The sequence below is a fragment of the Centruroides vittatus genome, unplaced genomic scaffold (genome assembly GCF_030686945.1).
Source record: "Centruroides vittatus isolate TY-2023 unplaced genomic scaffold, ASM3068694v2 contig_273, whole genome shotgun sequence".
Classification (NCBI taxonomy): Eukaryota; Metazoa; Arthropoda; class Arachnida; order Scorpiones; family Buthidae; genus Centruroides; species Centruroides vittatus.
In genome coordinates, this window is record NW_027121739.1 from 1,837,722 (window position 1) to 1,858,876 (window position 21,155).

Below are 21,155 nucleotides of genomic sequence, written 5' to 3' on the forward strand. Positions count from 1 at the left end.
CATTCTACTAATACAAACACACATTGACAAGACAACAGTTAGTTAGGTTTTGTACAAAATTCCATATTTCTTGTAAAGTTAGATTTTGTGATAAATCTTTAAAATTATTACACATCTATTTTATTCTTTTCTGTATTGTGCCATCAAATACTCTGCACAATTTGAAGGATATTCGATAACTGACGATATACAAGGTATTCCAAAAAGAATACCACCATTATAAATTACTATAATTATGTTATTACCCAAGAAGTATTACACCAATCGATAACTGTCAGAGACATAGTGAGGCATTTTGGCACCTATGGCCTGATGTTTCAGATTCTATTGATAAAATACTCAAATTGGTCAGACGTTCATGACTCATTTTTGATCTGAAATAGTTTTTTATATTTTTCAATTTAATAAAACTTCATTACTTTACCAATAACAATTGCTTCAAAAGAAGTATTAAATGTAATAATATTACTATGTTAGGGTAAGATTCACATAATTTGTAATTTACAATGACATGCAAAATTTTAAAGTGATACATATTTTCTAAATCAGTAAATAAAACTTCTTCTTGATTTTTTAAACACTAATTCATTTATTAAGCAAAAAGCATCTAATTCATCATTTAATGCAACAATCTTTGGCATCTTTTGTCAAGTCTAAAGTTAATGAAACTAAACCTTTTCTGTTGTGAAAGAAAAGAGCGACGACATTTTACAAATGCTGTCGAAGTGGTTGATAAGTTGCAAAATAATTATGTTGACAACTAAAAATAACTGATTTAATTCTTGTTCACTGGAATAATCATATTCGTATTAGTTGGCAACAATTTTAACTTCTTTTTTCCGTCTTTCAGTCATTTCAGGTTCAATATGTAGCTCTTGACACTTTTACTGAAACTCCATGCTAATCTCTTGAAAATCATTGTTTCTGAAATCTTTAAAATAAATTACTAATCCATTCACAAGAACAGATATTCGACAATATCTTCATCTCTTGTTTGCAGATGTAAACTTACTGTATTTATCTGTATCAAGACTTTTCCCACAAACAGCATAAAAACTTTACATTACAAGACTTAGTGGTGGAAAGGACTTTTGTTTCATTTTAACACTATCTGCACCAAAAGATAGATTGTATGATATATTGGTAATAATATATAATAACTCTTTAAATTGTGTTTTTAGTGCAGATGCACAATTTAATTTAGAACACTATTTCCTTTTAAAGTTATTTGTAACATAAATGTTATTTTTTCCCATTTTTGAGTTGAAAAAGCAAAAAAGAAAAGAAAATTAACTTTTTTTTGAAATAATTCAAAAATTTTATCTACATTTGTACTCTGTGCTGCAGGGTACAAATGTAGATAGATTATTAACTTTCATTATGAAAGCTGCATACCATCATATTTGCTTGACATTGGCTGCATAACTTTGTTCCCTTAAATCTTTAATATCAAGTCCATCTTCATTTAATTTGTTTAAAATTTTATTAGAAAAAGTCTTTCTCCTGTGTTTTCTGTCAAAGAAATAAAATGTAAAAAGTTTTCTTCACTAATAACAGTTTTTGTTAGAAATTTTAATATAATGTATTATCTGGCAAATTTGTCTTTATGTGCCACATCTGGTATACTGTCTACTATTATACTGTAATAGTTTGCAGTTTTAACATCCCTTATAATAATATTTCCTAAATAGGTAGCTAGTAAAATTAAAAACTCATTTTGAGTTTGAAGATTTAAATATGATAGTTCTTTGTTCTTTCACTTGAAGCAAGTTTTAAAGGAGAATCATAATTAATGATAAGTTATATTTGTAAGTTGTACTGATGAGTTTGTATAAGTGTCCATAGCCTCACTACACCGCTGGTAACTGTTTGACTGCCACCATTTTTGTTCATGGCATTTTATAGAGACTGCAGACAAAAAGACATTTGTATGCTTTGATAGATGAAACTTGGACATTTATTCTTTTAATTGATGTACACTGTATACTTCTCAGGTAATTATGGTAACTTAAATGGTAGCATTCTTTTTGGAAGACTAGGTATAACAATTAAAATATTTAATAAGTATAATGTATCTAAGTGGCACAGTATTTTTGGATTAGTGTTAGCACTGCTCCTAAAAAAGCAACAAAAAATCCAGCCATGAGTTGCACAACTTTCCTGACTCTTAAAAGATTTTATTTAAAAAATAACTTTTATATTATTAATTATTATAAGAATGTAAAGTGCTTAAGTTTGAGGGTAAAGATGAATTTTATAAAAAATTGTAAATGTTAATAATGAGAAAAATCTTCAGTAAGCCTGATCACTTACTGAAGATTTTTCTCATTATTAACATTTACAATTTTTTATAAAATTCATCTTTACCCTCAAACTTAAGCACTTTACATTCTTATAATAATTAATAATATAAAAGTTATTTTTTAAATAAAATCTCTTAAGAGTCAGGAAAGTTGTGCAACTCACAGCTGGTAAATGAAATTGATGCAAACACACACACACGCACAGAATGTTTTTGCCTTTTTTGAATTCAGGAGATCTCAAAACATGGAGATTTGCAAAAAACTTGGAGAGTCAAATTTAACATAATTCCAATACTTTCTGTTATGTACAGATAACAGCCAGGAATGTAACAGCAATATGGGTGATCCAAAGCCTGCATGTCCTTACATTGTCTAACCATATAGATGACTATAAATGTAACAGCAATATGTTTCTTAAATACTTTGTTCAATAAGGAATAAAACTGTATTTTAAATAATACTTCTACAGGAATCATTCTAAAAGAAAAGAAAGGTTTTGATCTGATGAGCTGTGCAGTTCTCCCACCACTGCATCATGGACCTTCCCATTCCTTTGCACCAGTCTGATGCTAACAGTGAGCTGCAAGTCGTTTACTGTTTATAGCGTGACTTTGAAATGTGTGACAAAATTAAAGATCCTGTCAAGTGTGAGGTTTGTAGTATAATACGCTTTTTGAATGCAAAAAAAAGTCCTCTCTATCAAAATTTACAGACAGATAACAGAGGTTTATGGTAATGTGATGAATGAAGCTTCAGTTCAAAAATGGTGAATCACGTTTAATAGCAGGAAAACAAATATTCATGATGAAGAACGCTCAGGCCGACCTTCAGTTGTGACTGACGAATTCAAATCAAGGATTGAAGAAAAAATTCAACAGGATAGCTGTTTCACTACAGATGGATTCAGTTCGTTCTTTCCTGAAATTTCAAGAACGATTCTTTATGGCATTGTTAATGGTGATTTGGGCTACAGAAAAGTGTGCGCCAGATGGGTTTCTCGACTTTTGACAGATGAACACAAACAAAACCAGATGGAAGCTGCACTGACTTTTCTCAGTCAGGACAAGGATGGCAAGGAGTTTTTGAACCATATTGTTACTGGTGATGAGACCTGGATTTCACATAAAACTCCAGAAACAAAGTGCCAGTCAATGAAATGGCATCATTCTGAATCCCCAACAAGACCAAAAAAAAGCCAAACTAATTCTGAGCATCAAAAAGGTTATGGCTACAGTGTTTTGGGATCAAATGGGCATCCTACTTATTGACTACATGCCTAGAGGGAAAACCATAAATGCAGCGGCCTATCATCAGACCCTTCACTAACTACGTTGCGTCATTCAAAACAAACAGCAGGGATTGTTGTCCAGAGACATAGTGCTTCTTCAGGATAATGCACATTTGCATGCAGCTGCGTTGACAAAGAACTTGCTTCAGCAGTTTAAGTGAGAAGTTTTTGAACATCCTCCTTATAGCCTGGACTTGACTCTGAATGATTACCATCTTTTCTCCAAATTGAAGAAGTTTTTGGATGGGAACCACTATGAAAGTGACAACGATCTGAAAGAGGCCATTAATGACTGGTTCAAGAACTTGGCAGTAACTGAGTGTGCAGAAGGCATAGAAAAGCTGGTGATACACTTTGACAAGTGTTTAAATTTGTATAGTGACTACATAGAAAAATATCTAAGATATCATGTGTGTTGTAAAATAAGTTTTGTTTCATTATCTTAAATAAAAATATCTAGAGAAACAAATGTTCTTTACTTTTAGAATGACCCTCATAGATATCACAAGATATAATCTGTTCTCCAAATACTAAATTTTAAACAAGATTATGTATTAAATTAGATATTAATGAAAGTACAGCATATAAGGTGTTAACTAATTGGTGTGTTAGAAACTAATTGTGATAATCTATAAGAGAAATCTCAAAAAATCAATAATTATTTTGTAAAATCATCACATAAGAACATAAGTTGGTACAAACTGTTTAGTAGCTATCTTAAACCAGTTTAATATTAGAGATTAGCATTTACATCAGACCATACAGAAATAAAATTATATAATAAATAATTGTAAAAAATGAAACATTATTGCTGATTTACAAATGTTTTTAGTTTAATCTTTTAATTGTATTGCGATAAACTCAATACAGAAAAATTACAAAATGAATTATATTAGAAATACTAATATTCTGATTTCAGAGGATATTAACAGAGCTTTTTATTATTTAGATATGATTTTAAGTCAGAAAAGACAATAGACAATGTTGATAAAGGTTGGTTCATACACATTTTTATCAAACTGTATACAGGCTAGAAAAATGTATTAGAGAAGGAATGACTATAGAAAGTAGTTTGTAGATCTGTGTGATTTTTAAAACATTATAAATGCTATATTAAAAGGATGAAAGACAAAATTAAATTGTAACTTTCAATTAATATACATGTTTATAAAAATTAATCATATAACAGATAACATCTCATCCAGTTTCAAATAATTATCATCAAAGGAATTCAAATGTTTTTACTATCTACTCAAAAAGTTTGGTGTACATTATGAATATATAATTTTTCTCAAATACCCAATGAAATAGACTAAGTTTCAAAAACCTAGAATAATGCTTTTCTTTCAGATATCACCTTTAATTTTCACAAATATAAATGATAATGATAAAAACTGTGCAATGTCTGAAAATGATCGATCTTAATATAATAATTTTCTGGTGTAATGAATACAATATATTTTTAAAAAATAAACAGTAAAAGTGAAACAATAGAAATACAATTTCAAGCAAGAAGAATTACTGGACCCCTAAATTCAGTACTCTGGGATAAAAATATTGTCAGAGTAAGAGAAAGAATACATATCATATGGTACTTATTAAGCTGACTTACAGATCTAATCCATAAGTCAGGTTAATAAGTACCATATGTATGGATCTAATCCAGTAAGTCCAATATGGGTCTAATCCATAAGTCAAAGTAAGAAGGGTCAAGTATAATCTTAGAAAAAATTAAGAAAAAGAAAAAACAGTTAATGCAGTTCGGTCATGTAAAAATAATCAGTTCTGAAATCCTACTGAAGAAAGCAATGGGCTAACAACTACAAGAGAAAAGGAAATAAAGGAAATGCTGAATTGAAAAAGGAGTTTACATTCAAATTTAGGTCAAAAAAAATTTTAGAGAAAAAATTTAGATCAAAGAAAATTAGATCAGTAATGGAAAGAATAAGTTTAGTAAAGAGCTGAATAAAGAAAGTTTGAAATCTAATTAAGACAAGTCAACAATATCAAACAATCTTGGTCAAGCCGATCTGATAGCACACTCCACAAAAGTGAATCAAATATTAATTTTGTTTAAAATAAATTTTATAAATTCTTGAAATCAAATAGTAGTTGTGCATGTGCGTAGACATGCGTAAATAAATGGACTGAACAGAACATAACACTTACATAACAGAAGAAGTCATTGCACATGTGCATGGAAATCTGACAGACAGACAAAAGTCCTAACATAAGCACTTCACCACTATAGTGGAACGTGCTAAAAACTGGAATAACAATAAGTTTTTCATACATGGAATTTATTGTAAGGAAACAGTTCATCTGAAATTAGCATGTATTGCAAATTAATAAGTAAATGGTACTCGAGTCAAATAGAAAACTACATTACATCTAGTATGAACACAACAAAAAGTTTCATACAAATATGATACTATTAGCTTATCATTAGCATAAAACTAAATTTTTATTAAAATCTTTCATTAACATGTTTTGCCCCTTACATAATAAATAAAATATATGTTCCACAGACAAACACAATTTGCAATATATCAATTACTTCCATATGACGTATTTTATGGAAGATTTATCTAAAATAGTCTTTAAACATTTTGTAAGTAATTTTGCATTTATCTAAAATAAATTATAATAAATGCAAAATTTTTCTGTAAATTATGAGAACTAGCCTTTAGATATTAAAAGAACATATTTATGAGATTAAAATAAATAAAAAAATACTCACATCTACAGAAACAGATTTAGAAGATTTAAGTGGAGGTGTGTTTGGTCTCCAGGATGTGTGATCCTCTTCTGCATTTGAATCTGTAATTTTTCTTAAATCTGAAATACTTCTAGAGTTTCTGATTCCAGAAGCACTTAATGAAGAATAAGGGGAACAGTTAGAATCTTTACCACTAGAGTTATATGTATTATTAAATAGGGCACTACCCTCGGTTGGTGGATTTCCCAACGAGGCCGAATACATTTTATAAGAATTCTCTAGAGTATTTTGTTTCAAGCATGGGTTACTTGTCACCGATGTGGCAACAAACTGATTTGCAGAGTGATTTTGATGGCGCATGGCCGATTCAAAGATGGGTTGCGAAAGCGTGCGTTTCATAACAGTTCTATCATTTCCGAACTGAAATCTGTTTTGAAAATCCCAATTCGTGTGGCAAACACCTACATCTAACGAAACGTTCGAAGGGTTATTTTGTTCAAGAGAATTATTCGTACTGTGTTTCACGACATTCATGTCTTGGAAGACACTATTCAACTCTTCTAAATCATTGATAGTTTGGAGTTCTACATAATCAAATGGACTGGTAGATTCACTTTCAAAGTCAGAAATATTAATATTTCTTAATCTAACATTTTCTAACCCATTACTTACTGACTGACAGGGAACTTGTTGAGGTTCTAGTATTGAATGTATTTGCCATTTTGGAACAAAATTTGCATTCACAGGTATATCACTGTCTGTCTGTTTTTCACAGATGGCACTTTGCATTACCTTTTCTTCACTATCTGGCAATTTTAATTCACTCAAAATATCTGGTTTTGTAAATTCTGTTTCGGAAGCCATATTTTTCCTTTTTGCCTCTTCTACTTCTTTTATTTCTTGTCTGTAATTTTCTGTCCATTTCAAAACTTTGTTTTCCAAAGAAAAGTCATACTGTAAAGAAAGTTCAAAATCAATACTTGTATTTAAAACTAAGTTATTATATTTGTTTATATTAATTTAATTATTAATATTTTTAATTTATAGATAAATTATTTGGTAAGTAATGCAATGCTTTGGTGAAAATATCTTTTTTCTGAATAATTATAGATAATTTAATCCAGAAAGTGTCTCAAATCAAGATTTAAAAAAATTTATTATGAAATGCTTTAAATATCTTTTAAATCCATATAAATTAAAAATTCTATCTTAATTTTTAAATTCTGATAAAATAGAACTTAACATAATTTATGATCAAATTATATTTGTTCTTAATCAGTTAGTGCTCAATGAAATGAAGCTAAGTTCCATCAAGTACATAATAGTCTTAAAAAATCATTTTAATTATTTTTTAATGATTTGGAACAGTCTAAAGAAGATAGAATATCTCAGTTTCAGAAATTTGTCATTTGTAAAGTAAGGAATTTTCCTTTCTTAAAAAAAAAAGTGATAATTCAAATAAAAGTATTTTGGAAAAATCCATTAACTTGGTTTACAAGTAGGGTTTCTCATTTCCCGTTCTTTTGCTTGTCCTGGGATTCCAGAATAAAAGTAAACTGTTTTCCAGAATTAAATGAATTATTTTTAAAATATACAAAATATCATGAAATCAAATGATATAATTATTTTTTATTTTTTAAAGTAATTTAATATGTTCTGCAACCTCCAAATTCATATTAATAATGCTGTGTAAGATATATATTAAAAATTACCTTTGAATTACGTAGAAATTTTCACAAATAGAAAAAAATTTATTAAAGTTTGATGGAAACTGCATACAACAACAACAACAACAACAACAAAAATGCAATACTCTGATCACTGAATCTGATTCTTATTTTAGTAATGAAAAGTCCCACTACCAAGAATGCCCTTTCCGATTCATGTGGGTAAAATCTTCTTTAATGCATTTAAGAGAAGACAGATGTTATGCGTTTTTTCACCTGTAGCCTGGCAGACTTCTAGTTCATTTTCGAGATATGTTGCAGTACTTCTTTTGCTCTCTAGTATTCTTGATTTCTTTCTTTCTTTTGTTAATATGGAGACTCTAGCCTGTTGGCTTTTTCTCTGAGGCGCACCACTTAGCTATTAGGCGAAGCAGTTAGATCGGTACACAAAACGTTCCAAGGCTTCCATATGTTGACGAGAAGGAAGGTCGGCTGGAGGCCAGTATATGGGAGTTAAGTTACAAATGATGGACAGGTCCAAGGTCAAGGAACGACTCAATTCTTGGCGGGCCCGCGCATACTGCGGGCAAACTAGCCAATAGTGAGAAGAAGTTTCTGACAAGTCACAATGGGGACAATCAGGTGAGATGCACAGGCGTCGAGAGTAAAGAAACCCATTCAATGGGCCGTATCAGTGTGAAGACGGGCGAATAGAGTTAAAGTGTGACATGACAATGCGTGATGATAGATCCAAGAGGAGAAAGGACGGAGATGGTTGTGACTTTTACTCCGGAGAATACTGGACCAGGTGTCAGTGTGAGTACAAATTATTGATTCCCGCAAACTACAGATGAGGTCACGTGCCATGAGAGGCCTCCACCAGGAGCTGGTGGGAGTGTTATTGCTCGCTGCCTGGTCAGCGGCTTCGTTAATATGTATACTGATGTGACCCGGAGTCCATCAGATTTCAAAGGGTGTAGGATGTGAACTGATTGTGGCAACAAGGTTGATAATGACCGCCAGGGAGGAAAAACTGACATTAGCGACAGCCTGGAGAATGGATTTGCCATCCGAAAGGATGGCCACCAGACTGTTAAAATGGGTGCTGATGTATTCTTGATTTGTATACCTCAGCTACTTTAATAACGACATCAAGCTTATAGCCCGATAATTCAGCAATTCGTTTGGCTTTAATAATCAGGTTTATGAAGAAAAACTTCATACTTGCACACTTTGTACTTGTTGTAACCATGCTCAATTTGCACAATCTGGTGTTATGCAGTTATTGAAGCTACTGGGCAGTTAAAAATTAAGACAGCATAAGCACAATTATTCCAGATACTACAAGTTCTGAGAAGTAAAGAATTTTCAGAGTCCTGCCACAAATAAGCTACGTATTGATTATTGACCATTTGTGACATGCCATAACAAGCAAAAATTTAAAAACTAATAAGTAGGTTTAAAATAAATACAAATGTATTCTGACAGTTTACGAGTTAATCATACTTTCTATTTGCAAAATTTCCTCAACCTTAACACAAAATAAGAAATCTGTGGGATTTCCCGGGTTAAAAAAATAACCAGAATCCCATTTGAGAAACCCTATTTACAAGTTAACTGACTGCCCATAAATCAAACTATTATTCTATGGAAAGCATTCCTAAATTGCCCAGCTATAATTAAACCAAAATTTTTTTTTTATAGTAAATATTTTTAGTATATGAAATTCAACAGAAATGAAGGTAAACATATTGATTTATAATATTGTAAGTAATAAAACTAGTATGAAACTCCCTTAAACTGTTTTGTCTTAACATTTAGGAAACACACATTTTTTGATGCTGAAATATTTAAAAATTGCATTTGCTGTGTATATATTTATAAACAATACTTTGGATGTATGTTTTATTTAAAACTTTCATACTACCAAATATTTTCGAATATTTTTTTATATCTCATTATTTTTAAATTAGTTTCTACAATTATTCAAACATTTATTGAATAACTAATTCAGGTATCAAAGTATACAATTTTGAATACATCTGTAAAGAATAATTGACGCAATCCACTCATCAAAGATAAATGACTCCATAAAAAAATCATGTCAATCATAAATCTCAAAACAGTTTGAAATGTTTAGGATTTATTAAGATTAAACAATTTTTCAGAGTAAACTGTTTCGTATCAAATGTAATATTCCAATCTTAGTCTCTCTGAACATTAACCATAAATAAAATGAAACGAAGATGTTTTAAATAATTTTGAATAAATTCTTTTTCAAAAATTTTTGTATATTGGTTATAAAGTTGTAATTCTATCTCTGGTATCACGAAATAACAACTTTATAACCAATACCCAAGAGTCAAAATCACTTTATTCATGATTATGTCATGATTGTAAGCTTCTTTAGAATCCTTACAAGAAAGAACATTCCATGAATTGGGCACTGCAAAATCTGCCAGATCTATCTGGCTTTAACTCTTCTAAATTTCAATGTTTTAGAAACTGTCAATTGGTTTAAATATATTCTTAGAAGAGTTTGTTTAAAATTATTAAAATTCTTTGAATTGTTTACATTTAATAAAATTGTTTAGAGTGGCATATTAGATCTTATGACAATACAGTTTTGTCTTGAAATGTTTAATGTTAATAAATCTCAGAATTTTATGATTAAAATAGAGGGTAATGTGTTCCAATATTAAAAATGAAAGAAAGTGTGAAAATAAATTAGAAAAATTATAAGTATTCATAATACAGTCAAATAATTTTATATTTTCAATGTCACTTTTAAGGTTAAAAAAGTTTATTTAAAGCTTTACAGCCTCAAGATATTGATAAAGAATGCAACTAAGAAAATGTCAGCATCAAGAATAATTTCTTAAAAGCTAAATTAACTCAAGTTTTATTTTTGTTTTATAAATAAAATGTATAATCTACATTACAGATCATTACTCAAGAACAATTATATTCTGTATTCTCTGTAGTAATGCACATTAAAGTGGATGTTTTATTTCTTACGTTAAGCAATAAAAAGTTCACTTAAGTAACAAACTTATTTTTAGTGAAATGACATTCCCTTAAATTAGATTAAAAATCAAAATTTTATAACTCACCTCTTCTTTTAGCAATGGTGTCAGATCGGGAATATGGCAAGTAATGGGTAACATGACTTTTCTTGGAGGGCGGTATTTTTCAATAACTTTAATAGGAATACCATCTATATAGCTGAAACCTTAAAACAAAAATTAAGTTATATTAAAATATGTTTTAATTATATAAACTGTGAATAATTCTAATTAAAATTACCATCTTTCTTTCCATGAGCCATTGAAATATTTGTGAAACTAATCACCTTTAAGGGCTGTCTGAAATGCAAATAAAGAGTAAACTAAATGAAATTTCCTCCAAATTCTTGTTAATATATAATTTTATAAAACTTAAATGTCAATAACTCCAATGAATAATCCTGTACAAATTTAAAGAATTTTGGTGAGACAAATTTCACAACTGAATTCATATTAAAAAAGAAAATCATTCAAGCACGCAAGTAAACTCTTGACAATTGTTACCAATAAAATTATAGTGTTTACTTTAAAAATAAGTCATTCTTACAGGAAGTACAAATAAGGATAACAGATTATTTAATATATTTTTCAATAGAACATAAGAAAAATCTAAGAATTCACATCACAATAATCTAACGATTAATCAAGGAAAAGAATTTTTTTGCTATAGAAACACAAGCTGGCACACAGCCAAGCAACTACAGTAGCAATATTTTAGAAGGGGGGAAAAAATTTATAAAAATTATCGGTTGCCTATCTTTTTGTAATTAAAAAAAACCACAAATTTAATTGATAATTACCATAAAAAACTCCAACATTTGTTTAAGCTGCTTCTTATAAAATTATCAGCTTATATTGCACTAATTAATCAAACAATAATGCATTAAAATAATATACCTTCACCATTAAAAAAAATCACCACTGCAAACATTATTTATAACTGCTATTAGTACGTGAATAATTTTTACGACAATAGCTATTCTTTACTGATAAGGAATGACAAAAGTTAGGAGTGTACAACTTCCCTTTTAGAGAATTTCCTCCTTTTACAATTTCATTAAATTTTTTCACATTAAAATAAATTCATATAAATCTAACTGTCTTACAAATTAACAATATTTTATCATAAAACCTAAAACTTAGATAAATTAGCACTTATTCATTAAAGTAACTGTTAACTATTTAAATTTTAAGCAAATTTTGTAAACATTTGAAGGAAAATGTTTATCTACAAATTTGTTATGCTAGTTTATTACGATATCAATTAGATTATCTTAGAAAATTTCAGACATGTTGACCAAATGACTATTTACAGACAAGTAGGAAGCTATTTATTATCATAAACAAACACAGAAGAAATATGTCAAAGTTTATTTTCACTATCTTATACAATTGAGATAAAATTTTGATTTTATAATGAGACAATCTCTTCATTCTTCAGTTAAACGTAATTTAATTTTTTTAGTTATATCAATAAAAAATTTAACAGTTATTACATTAGATAACAATTAAATGTAATACAGATTAAAATAAATTGGGATATAAATGATAAAATTTAATTAACGATAATGTATAAAATATAGATAATATGAATATGGTTTTCACTTGTATAAAGTGAAAAAGATCAGTATTATGTACATATTACAATATTATGCACTTTGAAGGAAAAGTAATAAAAACACTATCATCAAAAATTATATAGCATGTTTACAACTTATTATATAAATGGTTAATTTTTAAACAAACATCATCAGCCAACCTGTAATATATAAAGCTACCACCAACCAAAGCCGAAATTATCAGGCTAAAAATGGCTATAATAATTATAAATTACAAGATAATTTGCTATTAGAGTGTGGCGTTAGGCACAATCTCTTGCTAAATTTAATAATTATAATTTAATTAAATAATTTAAATAATTTAGACCGAACTGGAAGAAAAGAATCGGCCCGAAGCGGGACTTGAACCTGCAACTTCTGCTATCCGTGCAGACACATTACCAGTTACTCTACCCGGACCTTCGGTCCAATCTCCCCTTCCAGTATATCTAAGTATAAGCTATGACCATTGACGGCCATTATAGCCATTTCCAGCCTGATAATTTCGGCTTTGGTTGGTGGATAATTTTTATTTTAAAACATTGCTGAAGAAAATATTAAGGACCAAACAGTCTGTTGAATTAATCTTTAGAATTTTGCATGATCCTTTGCTTAATGAAAAATTTCCCAATCATAAATTAATCTTAAAAAATATATTCCAGTTAACCAATTTTTGGAACACTAAATGTCTAGAAACAATTGTGCTTTAGTACAAGATGAATTTTTTTATCTTTAGGCCAAAAAATTCTTTGTCAATAGTTAAATTTTACTCCCAAAATAATCTAGCTTCAGCTATGTTTGGCTCTTAAAAAATCAGGCTACATTTTAAAAATTTACAAGAAAATTTTTCACAAAAAATCAAAAGAAGAAAAGGATTTGGCATCTTTCTTCATCCTTTTCACACACCACAAATAAATATTCTTATGGCAGAGTTGACCCTTTATTTTAGGCTCTTACCTGCCTTAATATGTAAATCATGTAAAATAAGTTTTCCTTTGGCAATGGATAAAATCATAAATGTGTATATATTAGCATTAATAAAACTAGTAAATAGTAAGCTTGTCAATTTTTTAAAATGTAGTTGTCATCCTGGCCATTCACTAGTTTTTATTAGTTTTAATGTTAATCAGGCCATAATTTATTAAATTAAAATTTGACAAACTAAAAAATTATTCCTGAAACCAGTAAAAATTCAACAAGTCTCATCTGAAAACAAATTTTATATATTGTTTCGGATATCTTAAGACACAAACGACCTAGTTTATCTACATTTTAATCTAGGTTTCTCGCACCTTAATCTGAGTCATCCTGTAACTTGTAACTATGCAATCAAACTACTAACATGTTGCCAGACAAATTGCTGCTGTATGGGGGGGGGGAACTACTAATTATCACATTTATCTTATCCTAAAATTTATATATAGATTATAACACTTTTAGAGTAAAAAACTCTGTTAAAAGCAGGTTTACATCATAAAAACTGGTTTTAAAATTATATATAATGACTAATGAATCAGCAGTGTAGTGACAAAATTTATATTTAAAGAAATGATGTAGTTTAAGGAAAGAAACAGGAAACTTTTTAAGAAATATTAAAACAAAAAAATCTGAGAAGCATTTATCCGAGATAAAAATAAATCCTGCTTTTATGCAGGTTAAGTCTTGGAAAATAGGCTATGATTAAAAGAATATAATGGCTGATAAGTTATAACATAACATGTTTATAAATTGAGAGATTATGTATATATATATTTAATCACAATGTATGTGAGTACATATGTATTATACGCACACATTTCTCATGTATAACAATGTTTATAATATAATCTGAAACACAATCTAACTTTCTGTACTTCTACAGTCTAGAGAAATTCATTTTAGTTCATTGTTTAGTTTAATTACAGCACCTTTTTCAATAAAATTTAATATATTGAAAAATCCAGTTGTGTAAATATAATAATTTTTTTCTATTGAATAAGGAGATGCTAGCCAATCCTTATAAAAAAGAATGTCTTAGTTTTGACTAGAATTTTACACTTTTGTTGGAATTAGGTTTCCCTGATGACAATTTTTAGAATTAGACTTCCAGTCAGACAGAAAACTCTAGATTTCTTTGCTTACAGGTGATTAGGTCTATCAGAAGACCTACCTATGTGTAAAGATTATTCATTTCTAACTGATTTGTATTTTGTTTGAGTTATGTATGTCTCAAACACATTTTGAATATCTGAAGTCCATATTTGTTTGGAAATTTACATGCATTCTAGAAAAATTTACATACATAGTTTGAGACTTAATAATTACAAATTGCAGAAAATATATCTTATGGCATATAACATTTGTCTATAAACAATAATTCCACAAACCCAATTTTTGATTAAAGTCAGAGGATCTGCCAAATTAATGGGCTATAATACGGTTAAGTTAATAATGAGATACAAAGTAACTTGCTCCAAAAGTAGGTTTAACTGTCTGCTTGAAGACAAATTATTTGTATCTAATTATTAACTTAGCCTTATTATAGCTTGAAAATTTGACATTGTTTTGCTATAAGATTTGTTGACAATAGATGCAGGTAAAATACAAGAGAGATGGTACTGACGTAGCACAGTAACAAAGTTTAAAAATTCATATAAAAATGTGTATTTTCTACCACATAGTGTAGTGAATTTCATTAGATGCCATTTATAAATTCTGAAAGTAATGAATCATTTACTAAAAGTTAATGTACACTAATAATAAAACAATAATGTCAGATTAACTCTTGGGTTAGAACTTGGCTAATTGACTATTTCTTAATACATCATGTTAAATTTAATAAATTAGGCAATGTAACTACCTATCTTCAGTCCAAATTACATAATATCTATTTAATTAACTATTCTAACTAATAAAGTTCTAGTGTGATATTTAATCTGGCTTTATTATTTGATTATTAATATAATTGAAGCTTGGTTATCTGTATGTATTTAAAGTATGTGCTTTGATGCAAAATAGAATTCAAAGAACATTCCATACAAGTTTAGATAAAGTCTGCAAGATGTATTTTAATAGAACAACTTGTAATATACAGGATGGTCCAAAAGTCAGTTAACCAAAATTTTTTAAAGATTTGTTAGAAATTTGTGTTAAGATTGTTTAAAGAATAGTTAGAAACTGGTTTGGAACAACTGTTTATTCTCACTAATGCTTCATTTCATATAATTTTCAATGTAGAAAAATACTGTATACAGTCAAATTTCTGAACAATGGACACTGACAAAATGTAAGAAATGGCAGTTGTTTGGAGGTTATTTTATTTGCATTTCAAATAGAAATGTTCCTGAAAAATGGTCATCATTTAGTGGCATGGCTGTGTAATAGAAGATACACAGAAGATTCACAGAGTTTTGTATTAAAATTAAGCATCAATGACAGACAAAGTAGTCATACTTCCAGTTTTCTCTCTGAAAAATCTAAGAATATATCTCAAATAGAGATATAATAGAGATTTTTCTAGATTCTTAGATTCTGAATCTATTTGATTCAGAATAATTTTACACATTCATCATAAAGATGCTTTTATCTTTATGATAAATGTGTAAAATTATTCTAAATCAAATACTCTATCTTTATTCCATCTGTAAGATGTTCAGCACAGGTAAAGATTTAGACTTATCTGGAAAAAAAAAAAAAAAAAGCTGAAAGAACCTCAAAAGTAATTAAGTTTAATTTATTTAACTGCTATAATTCACTATATTACAATTGAGGTAATCAAATTAAATCACTTATAATTGATTTAATTTGGTTATAGGCACATCATTTCTTGGAAGTGGTTACGATTAATAAATTTCAATTCAAGTTTGATACATCTGCATGAACCATCTGACCAGACAAGCTTTCAAACCTGCTATTTTCATGTAAGTGGAATGTTTATCATCATTTTTCTATCCGGACTCTAGACAGAAATTGATACAAATATTGAAAGGAACATTGAATGTGAATTAAACTTAAATTTAAAACAAAGCCATTCATTATGATTGGTTGTAGCATTTAACAAAAACAAACAGAATAAATGTGGCATATTTATGAATAAATACAACAACAAATAAATATATACATCTATTGCAATCACAAGTTCTTGTTCCTATTGAAATCGCCTTGTGGTCATCATTTGTTCAACTGTTCGAACAGTTTGGCCATCGAACATGGTGATGAATGTTAGCTGAAGCTAATTGAAACTGTTGGTTTATCAAAGGTTGTAGTGTGGTTTTTGGATTCAGTTCTGAATTGGTTATGTTGTGCATTTATGATAAAAATTTTTATCAATTATTCGGTTATATTGTTTTGGCTTAAAATTCTGAAATTTATAAATTTAATTTACAAAGTTTCATGTATATTTATTTTTTATTAATAAAAGTATCTGAACAGATTTCAAACCACATAAAAATTAATGCATTTAACCACTTAAAAAACCGAGATCATATAAAGGTAAGGTTATATTTCACTATTAAATTTAATTGAAAGAATTGAATAAACAGATTCCTTCAAGTACCAAATATAAGATATATTAGTTTAATAAATTTAGTAGTAGTAGTAGTAGTAAAACCAAAGCCAGAGGCTAGTTAACATATTCTGGCTTACTGCCAGACTGATCATTATTAATGTATTTTTCTTTAGTTTAGTGATGTGAACAAATGTTCAATAAAAACAAATCACTTCGTATAAAAATCTCAGTATATTAATAACATATATCAGCCAATATACAATATTAATATATAGAAATTTTATAGGAAGTCATTTCTTCTGTTTGTCACCAATCAACCAATTGAAGGAAAGAAAAGATGGATATCAACTATACAATAGGCCTACTAGTATAGATAAAATATTTATTTCAATGATATTTATATAAGCAGAAAACCAGAAAAAAATCATAATATAAGTATATGACTCGATAAGTATTATATGGAGTGACCAAAACTCAAATTTCTGCTTTGTTTTTTTGTTTATGCAGACGTGAATCAATATTGGTTATATAAAAAAAATGTGAATGACATGCATGTAAGTGATGATATAAATTAGTGAGAAATGCTAGTCTGACATATCACTACAAAATTTGGAGAGCTAAGTAATTCATAATGAAAAGTTAAACTATGATAAGTATGATAAAATATTTAATTAATTTATTAATTATTCAAGTTATAATTACATGAAGATACTCCACTTAAATTACTACATTTTAATCACAATCATTATAATTTTGATTTTGTAACTAACTTTTTCAAATGAAACCACAACAAGAAAGATATGATTTGAGTGGATTTACTTGCAATTGTTTTTATAAACTTGGGAAATGTCAAAGAATAATTTCAGTTTTTTAAAAGCATTTTTTAAACTGTTGCTAAAACATTATCTAAATTTCAACAAAATTCATGTTATTTAATAATTATATATAAATGATTTCATTTCAGTTAATTAGCAAAATATAAAATCAAATTAAAAATGGTATTCTTGTTGTATGGTCTACAACAATCCAGAATCCAGTTAAAATCAGTTTTCTTCAGGCTTGTTTTGACAAAACCAGTTTTCAAGGCAACCAGAAATCTAGTTACAAATCCAGTTACATTTCATGTTATGACTTCCTGCCATCTTGCTTCTGTTTATTGTGAGTATAGTTCACATAGCAATAAAAGCATTTGGGTGTCATACTCAGACTCTGAAGAGAGCAGACTTCAACATTCTGGAAAAAGGTTTCTATGCTATCATTCAATCTAAAAGAAGCACTTTGACTTTTTATCAGCTTTTCTTAGACATGACAGATGCAATGATATATATTTTTATTTCTTTTTAATTTATAACACAATGAGATTGGGAGATTACATCCACCTTTTTTGGTTATGATTCCACTTCTGACTCCAAAATTCATTTAAAGATCCAAATATTGTCAGATGATCTAATAGTTCTTCCACCTTCCAACTGGACTTACTGTATAACACATCTCTCAAAACCTCAGTAGGGTCCAGTGACAGATTTCAAGTGTTAAATGTTTTCAAGCTCCTTCTGAGCCCTGCTTCAGGTATTTTGCATTCTATGAATGGAACATGTATAATGGAACCTTGGACAAATTTAAATTTAAATCACTATGTTACCAACAAACCTGATGAAGTTGAACATACGTCATTACATAACTGAGCAAGTGCATTACATTGCTTGGATGGTGTCTTATTCATAGTGATGGATCGTACATTACCACACATGTGATATTTGTTTTACCTCCTTATAACATATGCCTCTGATGACAAAACTGAGGCTCTGTTATATCAAGCAAGGCAAAGGTATCCACAATAGAGGCCCTGAAAATTTTTACATCTGACAAGAGGAGGATATGCATTAATTATGAGAAAAAAATCAAATAATCACGCACAATGCAAATAATGTATGTACAATCCATCACTATGAATAAGACACCATCCAAGCAATGTAATGCACTTGCCCGGTTATGTAATGATGTATGTTCAACTCCATCAGGTTTATTGGTAACAGTGATTTAAATTTGAATTCAACTAAGATTCTTCTATACATGTTCCATTCATAGAATGCAGAAAACCTGAAGCAGAGCTCAGAAGGAGTCTGAAAATGTTAACACTTGAAATCTCTCTGGACCCTAATGAGGTTTTGAGAGGTGTATTATACAGATGATGTAATACTTTTGTTTGATTCCATGGTGCCCTAACATTTCAACTTAAGATAACTTGTGCCAGGGCAGTGTTACAGGAGTATTTTTGTGTAGCTAACCAAATATTGGTTGTTTGTCTTTATCTTCCCTTATCATTTCCAGTTTATATTGTTCCTCAAGCACTTTATTTATCCATTAGCAAATGGCATTATTAATAACTTCTTAGTTTCTTTGACCAAGATGCTAAATGACTCATCAAGCCATTTCTGTTAAACATAACAAAACTGGAAGAGAAAAGAACACAAAAATGCCATAAACTGTTCTGGTTAAATGAAATCTGGTTGACACATGAAAACACACCTTATGTCTTAAGCAATTTATAAGATGTTCTTTCTTCTTTTATGCTCAGAGAACATTGCTCCTATGAAATTTACAGTAGTGCTCATTTCATTACTGATTGAAATTCTATAGACTACTTGTATATGTGCAATCAAATCTTTTTATCATTTCTGACACTGTTCACAGCAGAAAGGCTTCTCTATATTAGAAAATCGTTGTGCTTCTTAGCAAGCTATTGCACAGATCTTATTGGCAAAGCCAGAGTAGTAAAAAAAGAAGCTTTTAGCTTTAGGGTCAAAGGATGTTCAATTAGACCCTGATTTTCATGACATCTTGTACAAATGTAAGCAGTGCTTGTGAGGGAATGCCATTGATTCTTGCATTGCATACAGAGTTCCTTAGAGCCTTTCTAGTGATTTCCATGCTGAGCATCAAGCATAGCTCCATCATAGCCAGGAATGTAAACTTGTATTTATGAGAACATACAAACATACAAAATCATCTTTACAACTCACCTATGTATTGTAATTCCATGTCATTTATTACCTTTGGTGATAAAGTAATATAAAAAGTAAATGTAACAAAGACTAGATTGGTTCTTAAGTATTAATTCTAGCATGCTATCAGATAGGAATCCTGTAGGGGACTCTGTTCTGCTTTTCCCCTTTTTATATGATGATTATATTGTCCATATATTGCTGTACTACTAAAACATTTTATAGCTACTCAGGTCTTACAACACTTCTATAATCCTAATCATGATTTCTGCAACCACTGCTAAGGGATCCTAGTGAAACTCCTATTTTCTGCATATAATAGTTTCCATTGAACATAAACTAAGCTGTGTAGAATTATACATAGCAGCTCTGAAATGTCTTTAAAGAGACATCTTTTAAAACACATTAATTTTAAAAAGCTCTCATCTTGTAAATAAGAAAGTGAGCTTGATCCTAATCAAAAGAGTTCTTCAAAATTCAATATCTTTCCAATAAATTTTTTAAAAGAATTTTAACATATACCCTTCCAGCAGCTGCATCACTAAGCTTGTTGTCATCTAGTGCAGTAACTCATAGTGTCACTTTCATGTATTTCTTTTAATATCAGACCAAACAGAATTCTTAGTAAATGTTTTTTTGTATAGACTAATGTTACTTCATAAATCATAATTCCTGTATATTACTGAATATAATGGAAATAACAAACAACTAGAAAAATTAAACTTACACCTTTAAATTATAACCTATGCAAGGCTTATATGCATTTACATTTATTTTGTAATTGTATTGTATTGTATTGTATTTGTAAAATAGCCTATTTTGTATTGTAATTTGGTAATAGTGACAGCTTTGACTGAAATGCATTAGAAGATTCAAAAATAAATTAGCAGAGAGTTTTAGCATTGTAGATACCATGTTTTGATACATATAAGCTAGAATTACAAAGAAATATTTTTGTTGTAAGTAATCACAGTAGTTTAAAAAAACATTTTTCTGCTAAAATACTGCATAAATGTTTTATTCT

The 21,155-nt window shown here is 29.0% G+C and overlaps 1 protein-coding gene across 3 annotated transcripts in view; it reads right to left on the minus strand.

Moving 5' to 3' along the window:
• LOC136971882 (ubiquitin-associated protein 1) overlaps positions 1 to 21,155 on the minus strand; it is a 40,576-nt gene that overhangs the window by 10,189 nt on the left and 9,232 nt on the right. For 2 of the 3 annotated variants that reach the window (XM_067266408.1, XM_067266409.1), the window contains exons 2-4: positions 11,284 to 11,342; positions 11,091 to 11,209; positions 6,332 to 7,264 (exon numbers count right to left, since the gene is read on the minus strand). In XM_067266408.1, the coding sequence (XP_067122509.1) occupies positions 6,332 to 7,264; positions 11,091 to 11,209; positions 11,284 to 11,305 (1,074 nt within the window). In that variant the 5' untranslated portion in view covers positions 11,306 to 11,342. The remainder of the gene's footprint in view (positions 1 to 6,331; positions 7,265 to 11,090; positions 11,210 to 11,283; positions 11,343 to 21,155) is intronic. The other variant, XM_067266410.1, reaches the window with a different exon arrangement.